Consider the following 20,200-nt stretch of genomic DNA (forward strand, 5'->3'; position numbering starts at 1 on the left):
TATGATCATTTAGTAAATATCGGGAGCTAAACGATCACTTAGGAAAAGGTAAACGATCGTTTAGTTAATAGCGCGCGAAGGTGTAATTAGTAAGCGATCGTTTAGCAATATCGTATATGTAAGCGCTCATGCAGGCATTATCGTATAGGCACTAATTTTCTAAACGATGAAACTCTCTTTAACACAATGTCCGCACCTCCACGCTCAACATACCATCAACTATTTATGCATCTCAAAGTGATCTTTCAATGCACTCATCCGTTATTTAGAACAGAAGAGACGCCATCCCATTTCCTTTATAACTGTCCAATGAATGTGATCTCATCATATTCATAACATATAAATTAATATCATATATTAATTATAATATTTTCATCCAAATTAATGTATCTCATATATAAAGTTAATTATATTAGATTTAATTAACTCGTTCAATTATATCGTATATCATCGAACTCCCTCTTGTCAATTTGAACATTTCACACTGACCCAAAAACTGACTCTCAACTTGTATCCAAGCTACCAAGGGGACCTTATGGACCTATTGCTCGAAGCTCCAACGGTACATGAATAGCTGACTAAACTCTTTAGTCACGATATCCACCATCCGTTAACTGCTAGGCATTCCACTAAAGACCGACAATTGAACTCTTCTTGCCATAGATATATTTCTATGTCCATTGCATATAATCAATCATCAGTATGATGACCTTTCACAGATGCTCGTAATTAAAGTAGGCCAATTTACCATTTTGCCCTTGTAATTACATCTTCCTCCTTAAGTACCACTGATTCCTCTAATGAACAATACAACATAGTCCTACTATATGTGAACACCTCTCGAGCCATGAGATGGTGCGTAGCGCCACATCATTCAAGCCCCAGGATCAGCCCTTAAGAGAGCAATCTATCTACTTACCCCTACTTTGGGGAAGAAGTGAACTTCATCTTATGAAGCTGAGTTCCCAGCTCCCAAATCAGACGAATCCCCAAAATGGTAGGTTTGAGTCGATGCTCTGGCCACTTACACTTATGCAAATCAAAGGACCACTCTCAATGGCAAGAGTTCCCAACTCACTCAGGATTGATGTCATGTTACCTATGGTCATTCTAGTGAAGTGAATTCTCAATCATGAACGGAGTTATATGACAAGACATTAATACTTCGAGGTCAAGTCTTATACAAACTCTTTATATAGGACGCCCCCGCTCGCATGTCCACTACACGAATGATCATGATCATATCATCTATGAAGAGTCATAACATTTGTAACAATTTCACAAAGCGGGCTGCATCCGTAGTATTACCAGGATAAGGTTTCCTTCCTATATCCATATACTACAGACTATTTTTGTTGTCACTTAAGACATGATCCACTTGTATGTCACTACATACATGCTTAAGTTACATAAAGATAACCAGGGATATTAAGTTTATTGGTTTGTAGTAAAATAAAAAAACATCTAAATGTGCAAAGTCTAGTAGTGAAGTAAATATCATTTATATTATACATCACAAGTGTTCGTACAAAGTTGTTTACAAACTACAGGACACGAGACTTTAGGGTACAAACCCCAATAGAGTATAGTGTATGCCCTAGGATATATGTCTCACCAACTCATATTTTATCGGCTTTAGTGCAAGTGAAAGATTGTTGGGATATATGCCATAAAGCCTCGTAGTTTTATGTTAGTTAAATCAGTGAATGATTAATTTTATATTACTTGTGAAGGAACCCTGAGGTCCACTACGGAAGCGGGATTAGTCCTAATTTTCATTTTTCACAGAATAATAAATTACAATATATACAAAAGAATTTACAGCATGCTAATAAAATAGGAGGAATAGAGAAAGATTACCCCTTGAAGAACCGTTCTTCTTCATGAATTCGTTCCTTAATCTAGTCACGAACTGTAATGACCTAACTCCCTAAGACTTATACTAGGCAGTTACTACATGCATGCATGTATTTCAAATCGACATTTTTTCATGATTTAGTAAAAACCAACTAAATACTATAAAATAAATAACTTTAATAAAAGTAAATGACTGAAATTCATTTAATAGGGTACCCTTAAAATCATAAAAACAAAACTAGAAAATTCTCATAAAAAGTTTAAAAGCACAAATACTAAAACTTTAAGTTCAAACATCAAGACTAGAAATTTTAAAACATAAAGCCTGAAAACATGAGTAGAAGCATAGGACTAATCCCAGTGGCTCAAACACGGATTTTTTCTGTCATTCATCGGTGTACTCTTACCTTTTCCTAGAAAAGAAACATGAGAAAAAATGAGTATAAAATACTCAGTAAGTAAGCCCACTACTGGGGTCGGGCTAAGCATTTATGTCCAATAAATGCAATATGAACCGAAACTCTATACTAGTGGGACCTATAAATTTCTCTTACTTGACTCACTCTTTTACCTTTCCCCTAGATATGTGTCACTTTCACACACAACAAGCCTGATGTTTATCTCTTTCATATACATTAAGCCCTCTAGGAATGCATCACTTTCATACACCTCAAGTCTTCTCTATGAATGTAAGGATGTGTACCTCTTTCGTACACATAGTTATGTATACACCTCTTTCGTATACACATAACGCACTAAGCATGCACCACTTTCGTATACCTCAGGCCTCTTTGGATATGTCAGGATGTGCACCTCTATAATACAAATGGTTGTGTATACACCTCTTTCGTATACACATAACCCACCGAGCGTGCACCTCATTCGTACACCCACAATCCCCTCTAGGTATGTATCACTTTCATAGTATATCTCTTTCATGCACTAGCACCCTCGGTTATACACCATTTTGATGCAATCAAATAGTGTGGAAAGGAAAAGAGAGATCACATCTAAATTAATATTACATATAACATCCACATATTCATGAGTCCCATAAAAATTCGTAGTCAATGTCATGTTAGTCGGTCTCAACACACATGCTTAATCTAGTTTTAACGAATCAATCCTAGTACATCACTTTCATGCACTAGATCATGTACATAAAAAAAAAAAAAAAAAGTCAGAATTTCATATTAATTCTTATTGCATACACTTATACTCACATAATCATATGAAGTCATGCACATCAATATATATCTAATTTTTGTCTAGCGCTAAGGCATTTTAGTAGTAATGTCACTTACCTCAGAATTTAGGTCCATGCTCAATCGCTCTCTTAAATATATCATAAAATTCTAAACCTTGCTATAACATGCTTCAAACATATTTATCACATACTCATATAAGTCTCAGAACCAATAAAATTATCCTTGATTTTATTACCCGACACGAAGGCGGTTACAGTAGTAAGATTACTTAGCTTGAACTTGAGCCCATATGGAACTCTATAAGCAATCAACCTCCCCCATCAACTTCTAGGAATGTTTGTTGGAAAAGGAAAATAGAAGTTGTCTTTCTCAAACAACGAAATGTCTTTAGAAGTTTCTAAGATGAACTTTATTGCATAAAGAATAGCAAGATGGCTGGAAAAAAAATGTGGAAGTAACAAGGGACTTTCTCTCTAATTGACCTCCCTTTGGAATGAAGTTGATGGTTTGGAATGAAATTGGATGATTGTATTTATAGAGGAGAAATAATCCTAATTCTAAATTATTTGGGATTCCATAACTAAAGTAGTAGATAGATTGATTTCCTTTTTGAATAGAATACTTTATCTAATTAGGACATCTATTTTTAATTAAATTAGAAGATCAATAATTAAAGTAGTAGATAGGTTAATTTTTTTTAATAATTAATTAGAAAATAAATAATTAAAATAGTAGATAAATTAGATTTTCTTTTTGAATAAGACATTTTCTCTAACTAGAAAATCTACATTCTAATTAATTAGAAAATCCATAATTTAAGTAGTAAATAGATTTACTTTTTGAATATGACATAATATAATTAATTCAAGAATCCATATTCTAATTACAATTAGAAATTCCATAATCTAATTAATTTAGAAATTCATATTCTAATTAAAGTAGAAATTCCAAAATAAACCTTCATCTATCAATTTGAATTAAATCCCAATTTCTCCTAATAACTCAATTAAAATTAATTGTCTTCTTTAATCTGGCTCTTAAAACTAAAATTAAAACACCATAAATCCAATCAATTTAAGATAATCAACTTTAAAATTACTGAAAACTCGGGATGTTACACGAACTCTTTGAAATCTCCCAAGAGCTGCAAAACTCAATGTGGACGCCACCATCAGTGAATCTCCTGTATTCTCCTTAGGGGTTGAGAATTGGCAAGAGATGTGGGCTCTACTACTTTTTGGAAGGGGGAGAAGAATTTTTTAGAGGATATTTTCTCTAAGGAATACGTTGGGAGAGCAAAAAAAATTTCACATACCTTCTATGTGAAAAGAATTCTGTAAGGAAGATGATGAAGTGGTAAAACTGACTCTCACTTCTTCACGTATTTGAAAGAATTAAGGAGGAAGGAGTTACAACTTTCTCCCAATATTAAATTCAAACAATGAATTAAATAAATTTAACTTAATTAATATATATATATATATATAAATATATATAACTACCTTATCATATATTATATATATTAAACTATATGTTATATCAAATATAACACACAACTTATAGTTTTTATATTATATAAAATACAATATAACCTATAGTTTTTAATTCTCTCAATCATTTTTAGTATTTGATATAAATTACATTTATACTAAATTTGAGTCACATCCAAATATTTAATATAAATTATATGAATCTAATTCATATAGTTAGTATTTGAATCACATTCAAATATTTAATTCCTCCCAAAATAAATTTTATATCATAATGTATCAAATGCATTATATTAATTATATCATATATAATTAATTCTCTCAATTAATTTGAATAATTCAAATTAATCCAAAATTAATTCTCAATAATCTCTGTTGAGCTACAAAGGGGACCTTATGGACCTGTAAATTAAAGCTTCAATGGTACTTGAATAATTAATTAAACTCATTTAATTGTTTAATTAAATTGTTCAACATCCATTAACTATCGGTCATTTCACTAAAAACCGACAGTTGCACTTTTCGCACATTAGGTATATTTATGTGTCCATTGGATATAACCAGTCAACAGGGATATGACCCTTCATAAATTGTTCATAAGTACAACTAGGCCAGAATTACTGTTTTTCCCATGTAGTTACATCTAACTCCTTAAGTACCACTGATCCCTCTAATGAACAGTAAGTCATAGTCCAGCTATGATCAAACCCCTCTCGGGCCAAGAGACAGTATGGCGTCACATTATTCAAGCCCCAAAATGAGCCCTTAAGGAAGTAATTTATCTACTTACCTTAGCATTGGGGAATGAGTGAATTCCGTCTTGTGTAACTGTGTTTCCAGCTCTCGAATCAGACGAATCCCAAAAATAGTAGGCTTATTAAGTCAGTGATCTGGTCATTCTTACCCATACAAAGCAAAGGATGAAGAAGTTCACAACTCATTCAAGATTCAAGCCATGTCACCTACGGTCATCCTGGTGAAATGTAAGTCTTTATTATTAACGGTATTTTATAATGAGACTAATCATTTCGTGGTCCGATCTTATACAAATTCTTTTGTATAGAATATCTCCGCTCATATATCTCCGCACAAATAATCAGGATCAGATTATTTGTAGCACTTTACAACAATTGTAACATCTACAAAGCGGGTCGTATTCGTAGTGTCATCAAGATAAGGTGCCCAACCTTCTTCATCTACTACAGACCCTTCAGGCTATCACTTAAACATGATCCACCTGTATGTCTCTACATACATGTTTAAGCTACAGAAGATAACATTGGACGTTAGTTTATTAGTTTGTGGATTAATGCTACTAAATGTCAAATAATGTATCTCATATTTCATTAAATTAATAAAATTGTTTGTATATTACAATTACCTACAAGACCCACGAGATTTAGGGCATCAACCCCAAAAACTTGTTCAATAATTCGTTAACCTAAGATCCAAGGTTATCTGATGTAACTTAAACATGTATGTAGAGACATACAAGTGGATCATGTTTAAGTAATAACGTAAATGGTTTGTAGTATATGGATTAGGTTGGGTGTCTTATCCTGGAAACACTACTGATACAACCCACTTTGTAGTTATTACAATTGTTGTAAAGTACTACAAATGATCTGATCTTGATCATTCTTGTGGAGACATGTGAGTGGAAATATCTTATACAAAAGAGTTTGTATAAAGATCGGACCACGAAATGTTAAGCCTCTCTTTATTACATCGTTGCTAGAAGAGACTTACATTTCACCAGGATGACCATAGGTGACTTTGACCTTAATCTTGAGTGAGTTATGAGCTCTTGCCTATCTGAGCGATCCTTTGATTTGTATGAGTGAGAATGACCAGATTCACCGACTCAATAAGGCTACCATTTTGGAGATTTTCTGATTGGGGAGCTTGGAATATAGCTACACAAGAAGGAGTTCACTCCTTCCCTATAATTAGGGTAAGAAGATAATTGATCCCTTAGGAGTTGATTCTGAGGCTTAACAATGAGGTGTCTCACCCTCTCCTTGACCCTAAAGGGGTTCGATCATAGTTGGACTATGACTAATTGTTCGTAGAGGGATCAATGGTAAGGAGTTAGATGTAACTATAAGGATAAAACGGTAATTTGATCCAGTTGTACTTACGAGCAATTTGTGAAGAGTCAACACACTGTTGATTAGTTATATCCAATGGACATGTAAATATATCTATAGTGCAAAGAGTTCAGTTGTCAGTCTTTAGTGGAGTGACCGGCAGTTAATGAATGTTGATTAATTTGATTAAAAGAGTTTAATCAATTAACCTCTTATCATTGGAGCTTTAATCTATAGGTCTATAAGGTCCCCTCGTTAGCTCAGTGAGAACTGATGGGAATCAAATTAATTTTGGTGTGATTTGAATTGTTCGAATTAATTAAAGAGAATTAATTGTATAAGATACAGCTAAACGATGTATATTAATACATTATATAATAATGTATGTTGACACATTTTTATGAGAAAATTAAATATTTGAATATGATTCAAATAATTATATAAATATGACTTATATAAAAATTATATGTTAAAATTTAATGTGAATATGATTCATATTAAATTTATATAGTTTTTATGACAAAAATAAATGTTTGAATATGATTCCAATATTAATTATATGAATATGATTCATATAGGAACTATATGTTAAAGTTAATATGAATACGATTCATATTAAATTTAAATATTTTATTGAGAGGTATTATGATTTGAATATGATTCAATTGTTATTTATATGAATGTGATTCATATAAAAACTACAGGTTAAAATGAATATGAATGTAATTCATATTAATACCTTAGATTATTTGAGAGAATAATAAATTATAGTTTATGTTATATATGATATAACATTAATTATAGGTTATACATGATATATGTGATATAACATATAGTTTATATATATATATATATATATATATATATATATTAAATTTAAATTAAATTTGAATTTAATAAAATTAAAGGGGAGGGAGTCCAAAACAAAAGGGGCGAGAAGGAGAGAACTATTCTATGGCTCTCTCTATAGTTTCTCTAGCTCTCTGTGTTATGTAGATGAGTTTTCACATAGAAGAAAATTTCTCTTAATTCTCTTCTCCTTCTCTCATGCCAATTTTAAGTGAAGCCTACATCTCTGTCCGATTGTCGTTCCTAAGAATAAAAGGAAAGACCCCATAGTGGTGTCCAATTGTGATGTTCGTGAGATCAAGAGAAGATGACGCAAATTGAGGAGGAACACGAAGAATTGGTCTTCAAAGGTATGTGGTTCCCTTTATATCTTTCTTCTCTATTTGATTAACACAGTAGATAGCATGTTTAAGTTAATATTGTTTATCGTTTGTATTTTTCTATTTTGTAAAACGAAGTTTAGAGACCAATGCAATGGGGAAAATTCGTCATAAGTATTTTTTGTTAATACATATATCACAAGTCAATGGATCATTCAAAAAGTGAGAGATAGATGCTAATAAAACCGTCATTACTCTGTGTAAAAAAGCCGTCATTATTGTAACGTAATGATAAATCGATTGAAAGTTTTGTTTTTGTGTTCAACACAGAAATAATTGAAGGTTAGAACTTAGAAGCTTGAAAATTAATCGAATATTTTGTTCTTAACGATAATAAATAACTTAAAAAAGAAAAACCAAAAGTAATCGAATATTGAAATCTCTTGATTTTTTTTTTTTTTTGCAAAGGAAAATATCTTAAATTTGGTCTGGTCCAGTCAATTAATTCTCATAGGGTCATTCTAAAGAAAAATAATAATAATTAAAAATATTATTATTATTATTATTATTTCTCATAGTGTCTTCTGGAATTTTATCATCGTGTGGAGCTTGGATGAGAAATTCCCAAATTTAAATACAAATCTAGAACGTCAATTTTAAAGATTTGGAAGTAAAAAATACCAAAAATAAAAAGTAAAAAGTAGTGGCCTGAAAAATTATCCAACTTTAAATGTTCATTCATACGTTTAAACTTTAAAAAGGAAAATTAAATAAATAAATAATTGTATTAACTCATATTGAATTATTAACTTACAATCTTGTTAGAATAATATGCATGCTGTGGATTTGAGCTTTTTCTACCTTTTAGAGATATATATATCTTAATCAATTAAACTATATATATATTGGCTTAATTAATTAGATTTAGTAGAAAACACAATGGACTTTTATGTTATTCATCTTTTCAAAAGATATTGTTTTTTTTTTCTAGGTCAACAATTACAAAATAGAAGATTTAATCGTGACCTTATGAATTGTAATTGGTACTTTATCTACTGAATTATGAAAAAAAAAAATGGTGGTATGTTGCATTCATTTTGGAACGATTAAAAATCACATAAAAAACTTTTTCAATTGTCTCAGCAACTAAATTAAGACCAGATTCACCAAAATGGCCATTAACTTTATAAATTGTAATTGGTGTTTATCCGCCTAGTTATGTTCATGTTGACTCAAAAAATGTAATTAATATCCGTCTTTTTTATTGTTTTTCCATGTCTTCATATACATTTAAGCATGATGTGAACTTAGTGGTCACAATCTAGATATTGTACGATATAACCCTATTCTACAATCAATATGCTAGCAGTGTAGCACGAACTAACTATCTATATACTTTTTGAAGGCTCTATTTCAAGCTTTCAACTGAGTATCTTTTATAAGTAATAAAATTTTAATAAAAAATTGCTAAATTTTAACTTGGAACGACCTGAGTTTAGGAATGGTACATGAATGAACCGGTATCACATCCGAATGAGAGAAATTTGAAGACATAAAAGTATGATTAAAAAATGTTTAAAAGAATTGAAAATTACTACCTATACCAACAAGATACACTTTCCTTTTCGGTGGCTCAATCATCATGTGAATAAGGATAAAGCATGCTGAAAAGATCTGTGTTAGTTTGTGGAGACAACTTTCACTTCTAAAAAGCATTCAAGGCAAAGGAGGATGACATAATCAGGTTGTAGAGGAATGTCGGGGCCATCAAGGGCCAAATTCGAATTTCAGATCCTGGTCCCAGGGCATTACATAACTAGTACATATGAAAATTACAATTTTCTTGCAAGATACATCATATGAGATAAACACACTTAACTTTTGAATTCATTTGATTGATCTACAAAAAATGAAGATGTTTTGTTGATAGATAGTATCTTTCAACTTTTTAAACCTTTTTTAATCAAACTTTTATATTCTCAGGATCTCTCTCATTTAGATATGACTTTCAATTCATTTATATACCTTCAACATTTGAGGGTTATAATAATTAAAACTTTTAAAAGAATAAATATATTTTTTTAAATAATGAGTTTGTATATTTTATAATTGAAAAAAAAAATCAGTATTCAAGAGTGAAAAAACCGAACATAAAGGAGAAATCCCACGTTATAAAAGGTGAACAACCCAACATCTCGGATAAGGTTGCCATTTGCCAACAAACTTTAGCTTTGAACAAAAATATCATTTCTAGAAAATGAAAGGTAATTTAGTTACGAGTTTGGGACACGTTTATCTCCGTCTAAAGGTAATAAATCAATAGTAATATAAAAAGCAGACTCTATTTGATTATTTCTAGTGTTGTTTACTTGTGTTCTATATCTATATTAATACATGGACTCACTTCCAAGTCTATAATGAAAAAAGCGTAAATTGATTGACAAGCGAGGCGACTTTAATCTAATTGCGTTTAAAAATTATGTTATATTGCTATGATTACTGGTATAGTTACCATTATTGTTATTGTTCTTAAGTAAAAATTATAAATTTTGACCTATTTACCATTACCTTTAACATGCAAATTGACGTAATTTTTAGATTAAAAGTTTCTATTTTTTATATTTTAAAAAACAGTTATCAGGAATGAAAAAAAACTGAACACAAAGGAGAATATCACAACATTACAAAATGTGAACAATCCAGCATCTTGGATAAGGTTGCAATTTGCCCACAAACTTTGGTTTTATCAACAGTAAAACAGATAGATTCTGTTTATTAGTTACAACAATTTATTTGTTACATTCTGTTCTAACAATTTATTTGTTACAACAGTTAAGATTCTGTTTGAGTTTGATTCTGTTTGATTTTGTTTGTATTTTCCAGCTGTTAGTTAGTCAAGCACACTATCAAGTTCTTCTATAAAAGGAACTTGAAGTATGTAAATATAATAAGCGAAAGTAATAAGAAAGTATTTCCACATACCTTTTCTCTCCATTTGTTATAGTATCAGAGCATTTCCGCAAGAGAGAAAATTAAAAACCCACCTGAATGCCATTACCCTCGTGCAGTCCTATCATGACGACATCAGAGAGTTCAACGTTCGGCAACTCTTCGGAACTCGACGCTCAAATGAATCCCTTCATCCTTCATCATTCAATCATCCCAACCACCAATCTGGTATCTACACCACTTGCAAGATCAAGCAACTACTCTTCATGGAGCAGAGCAATGAAACTTGCATTATCAGGGAAGAACAAGATTGGTTTTATTACTGGAACAATTGAAAAACCATCAGAAGGAAGCTTACAATCAGCATGGAGATGTAATAATGATGTGATAACCTCATGGATTATCAACTCAGTCTCAAAAGAAATTGCTGCCAGCTTAGTTTACAGAGGAAACGTCAATGAGATATGGGATGAATTAAAAGAAAGATACCGTCAGTCCAATAGGCCACATATATACCAATTGAGAAAGGATCTTGTAACTACTACTTAAGGAAACCTTTCAGTGGAAGTATATTACGCAAAAATCACTACGATATGGCAAGAACTTGTTGAATACAAACCAACAGATGGATGTACTTGTCAAGGGTCAAAGAAGATGATAGAATTCTTGAATGCAGAATTTGTAATGACATTTCTTATGGGCTTAAACGAGTCATATGCACAAATCAGAGCACAAATTCTATTGATCGACCCTCTGCCAACAATAAACAAGGTATTCTCTCTTATCATCCAATGAAGAAAGGCAAAGATCCATTGGATCCACACCTAACAATTGAAAGTATAACTCTAATGCTAATGCTGAGAAAAGGTTTACATTGAGAAATCTAAGAAGAAAAATACTCAGCCAGTATGCATTAACTATGGATATAAGGTCATATTTTGACAAATTTTATAGACTACATGGTTATCCACCAAGGCATAGACATCAAATAACAATTCAGTCCATCAACAAAAGGCCGCAGAACTCTATGCAAACTAGTAATGAAAAGCCATTAGAAGCTCCTAAGAGCAATCAGTCTGCCTTCTTTGCCAGCCTGAATAATGACCAATAAATAACAGCTCTTAAACATGTTGCAAACACAACTTGAATACTCAACAAATTGATGAGATCTCTAAGACAGATACTATCCACATAACAGGTACATGTCTTTCTATTTCACTCATCGATTCTTGTTGGATCATTGATTCTGGAGCCTCTTCTCATATATGCATGATAAATCTATGTTTAAAGAACTACACAACACTCAAAATATGTCAGTTATACTACCAACTAAAGCTCGTTTGAAGGTTGAGTATGTAGAGGACATTCTAATAAAACAGTGTATATTGAAGTCTATACATTCCTGGTTCAAATACAACTGCTATCAGTGAGTGCTTTACTTAAGGATGGAAGATATTCTATATCTTTTATAACACCAATTGTATCATTCAGGACAAGTCAATTTCGAGAACGATTGGGAGGGATGAACTAATGAGTGACCTATACTTACTCAAAGTAAATGATGAAAAGAATAAAGACTTGTCTATTGAATCTGCTGTTTTTGTGGAAAGTTTCCGCAACTACTTGGCATATCAATGGACACCCCTCTATTAGTAGAAATAAAGAGAATTGTCAAAGATTATAGAGATTTCTGATTCTTAAATTGTAAACAATTATGTCAATCTGTCCTTTAGCTAAACAGAAGTGTCTTTCATTCCCTGCCTTAAATAATGTTGCTGAGAATATCTTCGACCTTGCACTGTGATATATGGGGTCCCTTTAAAACCCGAACACATGCAGGTCAATACTTACTTTGCCACCATTGTTGATGATACATCAAGGTACACAATGGATACATCTCTTGAAAAATAAAAGTGACATTCTACAAGTCATTCCAGTTTCTTCAAACTTGTTGAGACTCAATTCTCAAAGAAAATCAAAAGTTTTCGTTCTGATAATGCTCCTGAATTAAATTTCATAGAATTTTTTGCCAAAACAGAAAACTACTCATCTCTCTCTTGTGCAATACTCCTCAACAGAATTCAGTGGTTAAAGGAAACATCAACACCTCCTCAACGTTGCAAGAGCCCTAATGTTTCAGTTCAATGTTCCTCTCACTTTTTGGGGAGAATGCGTCCTCACTGCAGCATACTTAATCAATAGACACACTATGGTTTTACATCCAACAACATTGCCTATGCTGTTCTGTTTAACAAAACTGTTGACTATGGCTTCATGAAACATTCGGATGCCTTGCCTATCTTCTACACCAACAGTCAACAAGTCTAAATTCGATCAAAAGAGCAAGACCATGTGTCTTCATGGGATATCCATCAAGTATAAAGGGCTATAAGCTATATGATATGACTAAAATGACATCTTTTATTCTCTAGGGATGTCTTATTCTTTGAAGAAAGGTTACCATTCCACTCTGTCAAAGAAGACACAAGCCCATTTCACATGATTATTGATCAGTTTGTCTACCAAGCCCACTATTTGATCACTTTGAAAACAAAGGTACTACTGAAAATCTTGTTGTTAATATCTAGAACGCTTATGTGAGGATAACCACGGTATTGATGGTTCACAACCTCATATTGAAACCTCAGAAGAAACCAATCAACCACCCCAAACAACCATTCCCATAGCCCAAGAAGGTCATCGAAAGCACATTACCCACCCTCCTACCTAAAAGACTTTCACTGTAACCTCACATCCCACAGAAAATCACCCTTTCTCTCTCACAAAATACCTCTCATATAATACTACAACCAAACCATAAGAACTACATCCTAATGTCACTTCCATCTATGAACCCACCTATTACCACCAAGCCGCGAACCACCAGATTTGGAAAAAGGCTATGGCAGAGGAAATAGAAGCCATGGACGAACTAATACATGGACTATTGTCTCTCTTCAAAGAATCATCATACTGTAGGCAGTAAATGGGTTTACAAAGTCAAGTACAAACAAGATGGAACAGTTGACAGATATAAGGCAAGACTTGTAGCAAAAGGCTACAATCAACAAGAAGAAATAGATTTCTCAGACACTTTCTCACCTATTCATCGACTAGCACATTCATCCACAGCCCCAGCTTCACTTAAATGTCGTTCATCACTTACTCAGGTACCTAAAACGGTCTCTGACAAGGCATTTTAATCAGCCCTATCACTTTCTTCATTTAAAAGCCTTTGTGGATGCTGATTAGGGATCATGTCCTGATACTAGAAGATCCATTACTGGTTTCTGCATATTCCTAGGGGCATCTTATCATATCATGGAAATCAAGAAAACAAGCCACCATTTCTAGATCTTCTGCATAAGCGGAGTACAAGGGCACTAGCCTCAGTTACTAGTGAATTAATGTGGATCTCTCAACTCCTCAAAGATCTTCAGGTTAAGATCCTAATGCCCACTACTGTTTCTATGACAATCAAGTTGCTATTGCCCTTGCCCTAATCCAATGTTTCATGAGAGGACAAAACATGAATTGAATGTGCATTTTGTTCGGGACAAGATAGCTGATGGTTCTCTAAGGTTTCTCCCTATCCAATCAAATCAACAACTCACAAACATGTTCACTAAAGCATTGCCTACATCTGTTTTGTCTAAACTAGTATCCAAGTTGGGCATCATTGACATTCACGTCTAAACTTGAGGGGAGTATCAACAGTAAAAGTTACATTCTGTCTTAATTCTACACACACAATTTATTTGTTACATTCTGTTATAACAATTTATTTGTTACAACAGTTAAGATTCTGTTTGAGTTTGATTCTGTTTGAGTTTGTTTGTATTTTCCAGCTGTTAGTTAGTCAAGCACATTAACAAGTTCTTCTATAAAAGGAACTTGAAGTATGTAAATACAATAAGCGAAAGTAATAAGAAAGTATTTCCACATACCTCTCCATTTGTTAGGTTTTGAACAATAATAACATTTTCCTGTGCAAAAAGAACAATAAAATCATTTTTAACAAATTACTGGTAAAATCATTTGTTACTTCTTTACTTCTTAATTACTGAAAAAATATCAATAAATTTAACATTCAATTTTGTGACTAATAGATAGTCTATCACCTATTTTTTTTAATCTTATTTTAAAATTACTAGACACAAATTTGATAGTTTAAATTTCTTTTATTTATTTATTATTATTATTTGGTAAACTTCAACGCATCATAAAGAGGAATTCGAACACCTAAACCATTTATTCAAAACTTTATAAAATAAAAAATATCCTTAAATTTTATTTTAAAAATAAGTAAAATGTTTGTATGTCAAAATTTTATTTAATTATTTTCATATATTGAGGTAAGATTAACAAATCAATTTTAATTCATATTATGAAAATTTTCTCTCAAAAGAGAAAAGATTATTTTTAGGAGATGTTAAAAAATAATTATCCAAAAAACAATGAAATTAAATAAAACAATAGAAGAATCATACATTTTAAAATTAATAATAAGTTCGTGTCATTCTTAAGTGAACTCATTAACGAACCTAATTCATTGGATTTTTTCATTTATTTAAACTCAATCCAACCTTAAACGAGTTGATAAATTAATCTAAATCGAATTAATTGGATTGAATTGATCGATTTTTTTTTTTTTAGATAATTAAGTTTTTGGACGTCCCTAATCGGAGAGGTTAAATTTATAAAAGTTTAAATTTTAATAAAATAAAATTCAATTCTGTATTTAATAAATTAATATAAAACGAACAATTTGTTAAAAAAAATTGTTTTTAGGTTTCTCAAAGATTTTTCCAGACAGAGTGTGTCTAAATCTATAATTTAGCCGAAACAAAGTTGAAGAATTCAAATCTGCCCTCTTTCCAAGATTCTCGCTGGGATTTCCAAAACTCATACCTCGAAATTTCAAAATAAAAAAATAATATTAATAAGTCAAACCAAAATCAAAATCAACATCAATCCCCACGCTCCCAAAAAAATAATCTAAAAAAACTTCACATCTCTTTTCTCGTTTATCAAATTATTCAATCATAATTTATCATATAACTTCGTATTAAGTAAAACTATTAGTTGTCTAAAAAAATTTATTACCGGTCAAATAAATTTTTAAAAAAAGAATTATTTTTTTAATAATACTTGAATACAATCTCACTGCATCTCTTTCAATCATAAAGAAAAAAAATATTTATTAAAAAAATAGATAAATTTGTCGCTTGACAATTTGTAATTAGACAACCATGTGATAATTCATAATTAAACATTTCAGTGGGTTGAACAAAGATAGGAACAGGTCCATGACACACCAAATATGTTCATCGGTTTTTATTCATTTAATGAAAAGTTTGGTAATAATTTTTTAGTTGTATCTTTTTTGCATCTTAAAGCATTAAGCTCTTTTCATCCCCTTGATAGAATATTTGGTATAATTTCTTACCTTTTTTCCAAAAAAAAAAAAAAAAAAAAAATTGTTTATGTTCACCAATTTTCTCAGAATCCGAGACCAGACAAAAAATTTTAAAATCTCGAGACTCGTATTTTTTGACAAAAATCAATCCTTTCACCGAGTTTTGAGGTGGGTATCTCAAAGAATAAAAGGAGGTATCCAAAAGATAATCAAACAAACAAGTTTTATCATTTCATCCTTTTGTTGTTTGTCCCATTTGAAAGATTAAAAAGTAGTCTTTGTAAAAAAGGAAGAAAACATACAATTTTGGTAACGATTTAAGCGTATGTAATTGGTTTCTCCAATCTACTTTATGCACATCCAAACAGCACAGCCCCATATGTTATGATGGAGGCAAAAATGGAATGTGAAAATGATTTAGAAACTACCCACCTTGTTCGGATTGTAACTTACCGGCTTTAACTCATTTTATTTTGTGGCTTAAAATGGCATTCAATGGCCAAATCTCGTTGTCTACTTAATCAATCTTATCGTGCTTAAAGTGTGTGCAACAGAAAACAAAGGGGTCTTCTTGCAAAGTACTTTCTGTTTTGTGGCCATGGCTGCTCGTAGAGGAATCTGTTCTTTACTCTCTCGTTCTCTCTTATCATCATCATTATCTTCTTCTTCTTCTTCTTCTTCTTCTTCTTCTTCTGCTTCTGCTTCTGCTTATGGGTTTAGTTCTCTTCTTCAATCTCATGGTGAGTTTCCTCCTGCTATGGTGGTGTTCTGTTTTTTTCTTTGTTGGGTGTATGTTAACTGTTTGTTTAATGGTTTGAGTGAAGTTCTTTATTTGTTTGATCTCTTCTGGGTTCTCTTCTTTTCAAGTTTGAAATGGTTTTGGTTTGAGATCCTGTTAGTTTAAGTCCATTTGATAACCATTCGTGTATTTAAAAGTTGTGTTGTTTTATTACCATTTGTTTATTATGGTCAAGAAAACGTTTGAATTTTTAGCAAAATTCCAAAAACCGTCAAACAGGTTTTAAAAATACTACTTTTTGTTTTTCGTTTTCTAAAGTTGTTAGGTGGGTATACTGAATAGTGTTTAGAAGCTTAATTTTCAAAGGTGGAGTATCAGATTATGGAGATATGAAATTGTGTGATTTTCAGCAAGAGTTTCAAGGTTCCATGGAAGAGGGAATAGATTCAGCACATCTGCTTTGGCAGAGGAGGAACTTATCACTCCTCCTGTTCAGATCAGTTACACTCAAAATTTGATTAATGGGCAGTTTGTAGATGCTGCATCAGGTGAATTTTTCTTCATCTAATTTTTTTTTTCCCTGTTTTAGCTTTCTAATGTCTGGAAAATTGTATTTAAAGTGTGAAACAAAACATTAAATGATGATATGAAAACCACTTGTAATGAATCACTCTTAAACATGTCGTTATATTCATTGGAATTGTTGTGTTTCTGTCATTATCTTACCTTTCGAAAGTTCTCTGATGGATGGGAGATAAAAGGTTGAATTTGATATGATCTGTTCATCATAGGAAAAACGTTTCCGACTTATGATCCTCGCACTGGGGAAGTGATTGCTCATGTTGCCGAGGCCGATGCCGAGGATATCAACCGTGCAGTATCGGCAGCCCGAAAGGCTTTCGACGAGGGGCCATGGCCAAGAATGACTGCTTATGTAATACTTTCCTGCAGGCTGCAACTCCTACTGTTTCCTTCTCTTGCCTTTATTTGATTTGCTATATCTACTGTTTATTTTGTATCGATTTTCAGGAACGATCGAGGATATTACTGCGGTTTGCCGATTTGATTGAAAAACATATCCCTGAACTTGCAGCATTGGAAACATGGAACAACGGGAAACCTTACGAACAATCGGTTAAATCCGAATTACCGTTACTTGTGCGCTTGTTTCACTATTACGCGGGTTAGTTTGCTGCAGCATTGTAGCATATCAGCTCTTGTCCTGCTGTATTTTCGAATTTATAACTGGTTTTGCTGTTGGTTTCTTCACAAACTATCCAGGCTGGGCAGACAAAATCCATGGCTTAACAGTTCCAGCTGATGGAAATCATCATGTTCAAGTATTACATGAACCAATTGGAGTTGCAGGACAGATAATTCCATGGAACTTTCCTCTCATTATGTTTGCCTGGAAAGTTGGTCCTGCTTTAGCCTGTGGCAACACTGTTGTCCTGAAGACTGCAGAGCAAACACCTCTGACTGCCCTTTATGTGGCTAAGTTATTCCACGAGGTAGTGTCTTCAAAGCTATGTTTGTTCCCTAATCGGTTTTTTGGTTGATGCATGGATTTAATGATATCTAATATTCTTTATTCATGTTCTGGCTAATATTCTCGATCGAACAGGCCGGTCTTCCTCCGGGGGTTCTAAATGTCGTTTCGGGCTATGGTCCGACGGCTGGTGCTGCCCTTGCTAGTCATATGGATGTGGACAAGGTGATCAATCTTGAAATCATCTTGCTTTATATGTTTCATGTTTCGGTTTGATTCAAACCTAGCATGTTCTATTGTTTGGTTCTTAGATGTAAATGCTGTCATGTTCGTAGCTTTGTTTTCGAAAGCCATTTATCACGAACTAATGTACATGTTTCTTCACGTTTGCAGCTAGCTTTCACCGGATCGACGAGCACAGGAAAAATTGTACTCGAATTGGCAGCAAAAAGCAATTTGAAGCCAGTGACACTGGAGCTTGGGGGGAAATCACCTTTCATTGTTTGCGAGGATGCAGATGTTGATAAGGCTGTGGAGCTTGCTCATTTTGCTCTTTTTTTCAATCAGGTTTGTCACTAGGATCTCTCACTTTTGTCATGGATTTGTAGGACTTAAACTCATTGTTCGTCGTTTCTTGTTCATTTTCAGGGGCAATGTTGTTGTGCTGGCTCTCGTACTTTTGTGCATGAGCGTGTGTACGATGAATTTGTCGAAAAATCGAGGGCTCGTGCTCAAAGACGTGTTGTTGGTGACCCTTTCAAGAAGGGTGTTGAACAGGGTCCTCAGGTAACTCTCTCCCCCTTGAGGCATTTTCCTTCCCCATTTAATCCATGTGAAGAATAATCGATATGCCATTTTTGTACGTTACAATTATTTCTAGATTGACTCTGAGCAATTCCAAAAAATCCTAAAATACATCAAATCTGGCATTGAAAGTGATGCTACTTTGGAATGTGGGGGTGGTAGACTTGGGTCTAAGGGATACTTTATCGAGCCAACAGTTTTCTCAAATGTTAAGGTGATCATTCTCTGTCTTAACTATCTTCCTTACATACTCTAAAGAATGTAAACTGTCATTCCAATATGTTTCTCTCATCGATTCAATCAGGACGATATGTTGATAGCGAAGGATGAAATCTTTGGTCCAGTACAATCCATCTTGAAATTCAAGTAAGTTGTTCACATCTCGAACTCGTCATATCACTCGTATGACTTGATCATGCATGGTCTAAAGTATTTTGTTTGAAATTTTGTCAATGTCAGGGACATTGATGAAGTGATTCAAAGGGCAAATGCAACTCGCTACGGTTTAGCTTCCGGAGTTTTCACGTCAAACATCGACACAGCCAACACGCTAACACGGGGATTGAGAACCGGGACTGTGTGGCTCAATTGCTTCGACATCTTCGATGCTGCAATACCGTTTGGCGGGTATAAGATGAGTGGAATAGGAAGGGAGAAGGGAATTTACAGCCTCCAAAACTACTTGCAAGTAAAGGCTGTTGTTACACCTCTCAAGAATCCAGCATGGTTGTGAGAATTTCAGCAATGCATGTGAGAAGTACAACAATGTTTTATTTTGCAAAATCAGCTTCTTCTTCTTTCTTAAGAATATAACAGGGCCTTGCTTCTGTTGTTATACTAAAGTTAAACTCTAATAATATCTGCCTCTTAATATGTGATTCTGAGCTATCCCTTTTGAATGATTTTGATTGAACATCAACTTTTCTTAATGACTAAAGACAAAATGATGTGATGTTTTACTAATTTGACATTAACATTTGAAATAT

The 20,200-nt window shown here is 32.8% G+C and overlaps 1 protein-coding gene across 1 annotated transcript; it reads left to right on the forward strand.

The window, feature by feature from the left end:
- Nucleotides 1–16,607: 16,607 nt before the first annotated feature.
- On the forward strand, nucleotides 16,608–20,102 carry LOC120072304 (aldehyde dehydrogenase family 2 member B4, mitochondrial-like). The gene is made up of 11 exons (XM_039024758.1): nucleotides 16,608–16,922; nucleotides 17,332–17,469; nucleotides 17,713–17,855; nucleotides 17,951–18,104; nucleotides 18,203–18,432; nucleotides 18,546–18,635; nucleotides 18,804–18,977; nucleotides 19,059–19,196; nucleotides 19,291–19,428; nucleotides 19,519–19,580; nucleotides 19,674–20,102. The coding sequence occupies exons 1-11, from the start codon at nucleotides 16,781–16,783 to the stop codon at nucleotides 19,945–19,947; spliced, it is 1,683 nt and encodes a 560-aa protein (XP_038880686.1). The 5' UTR covers nucleotides 16,608–16,780; the 3' UTR covers nucleotides 19,948–20,102.
- Nucleotides 20,103–20,200: the final 98 nt, after the last annotated feature.

This window comes from Benincasa hispida, chromosome 2 (assembly GCF_009727055.1).
Source record: "Benincasa hispida cultivar B227 chromosome 2, ASM972705v1, whole genome shotgun sequence".
NCBI classification, from domain to species: Eukaryota; Viridiplantae; Streptophyta; class Magnoliopsida; order Cucurbitales; family Cucurbitaceae; genus Benincasa; species Benincasa hispida.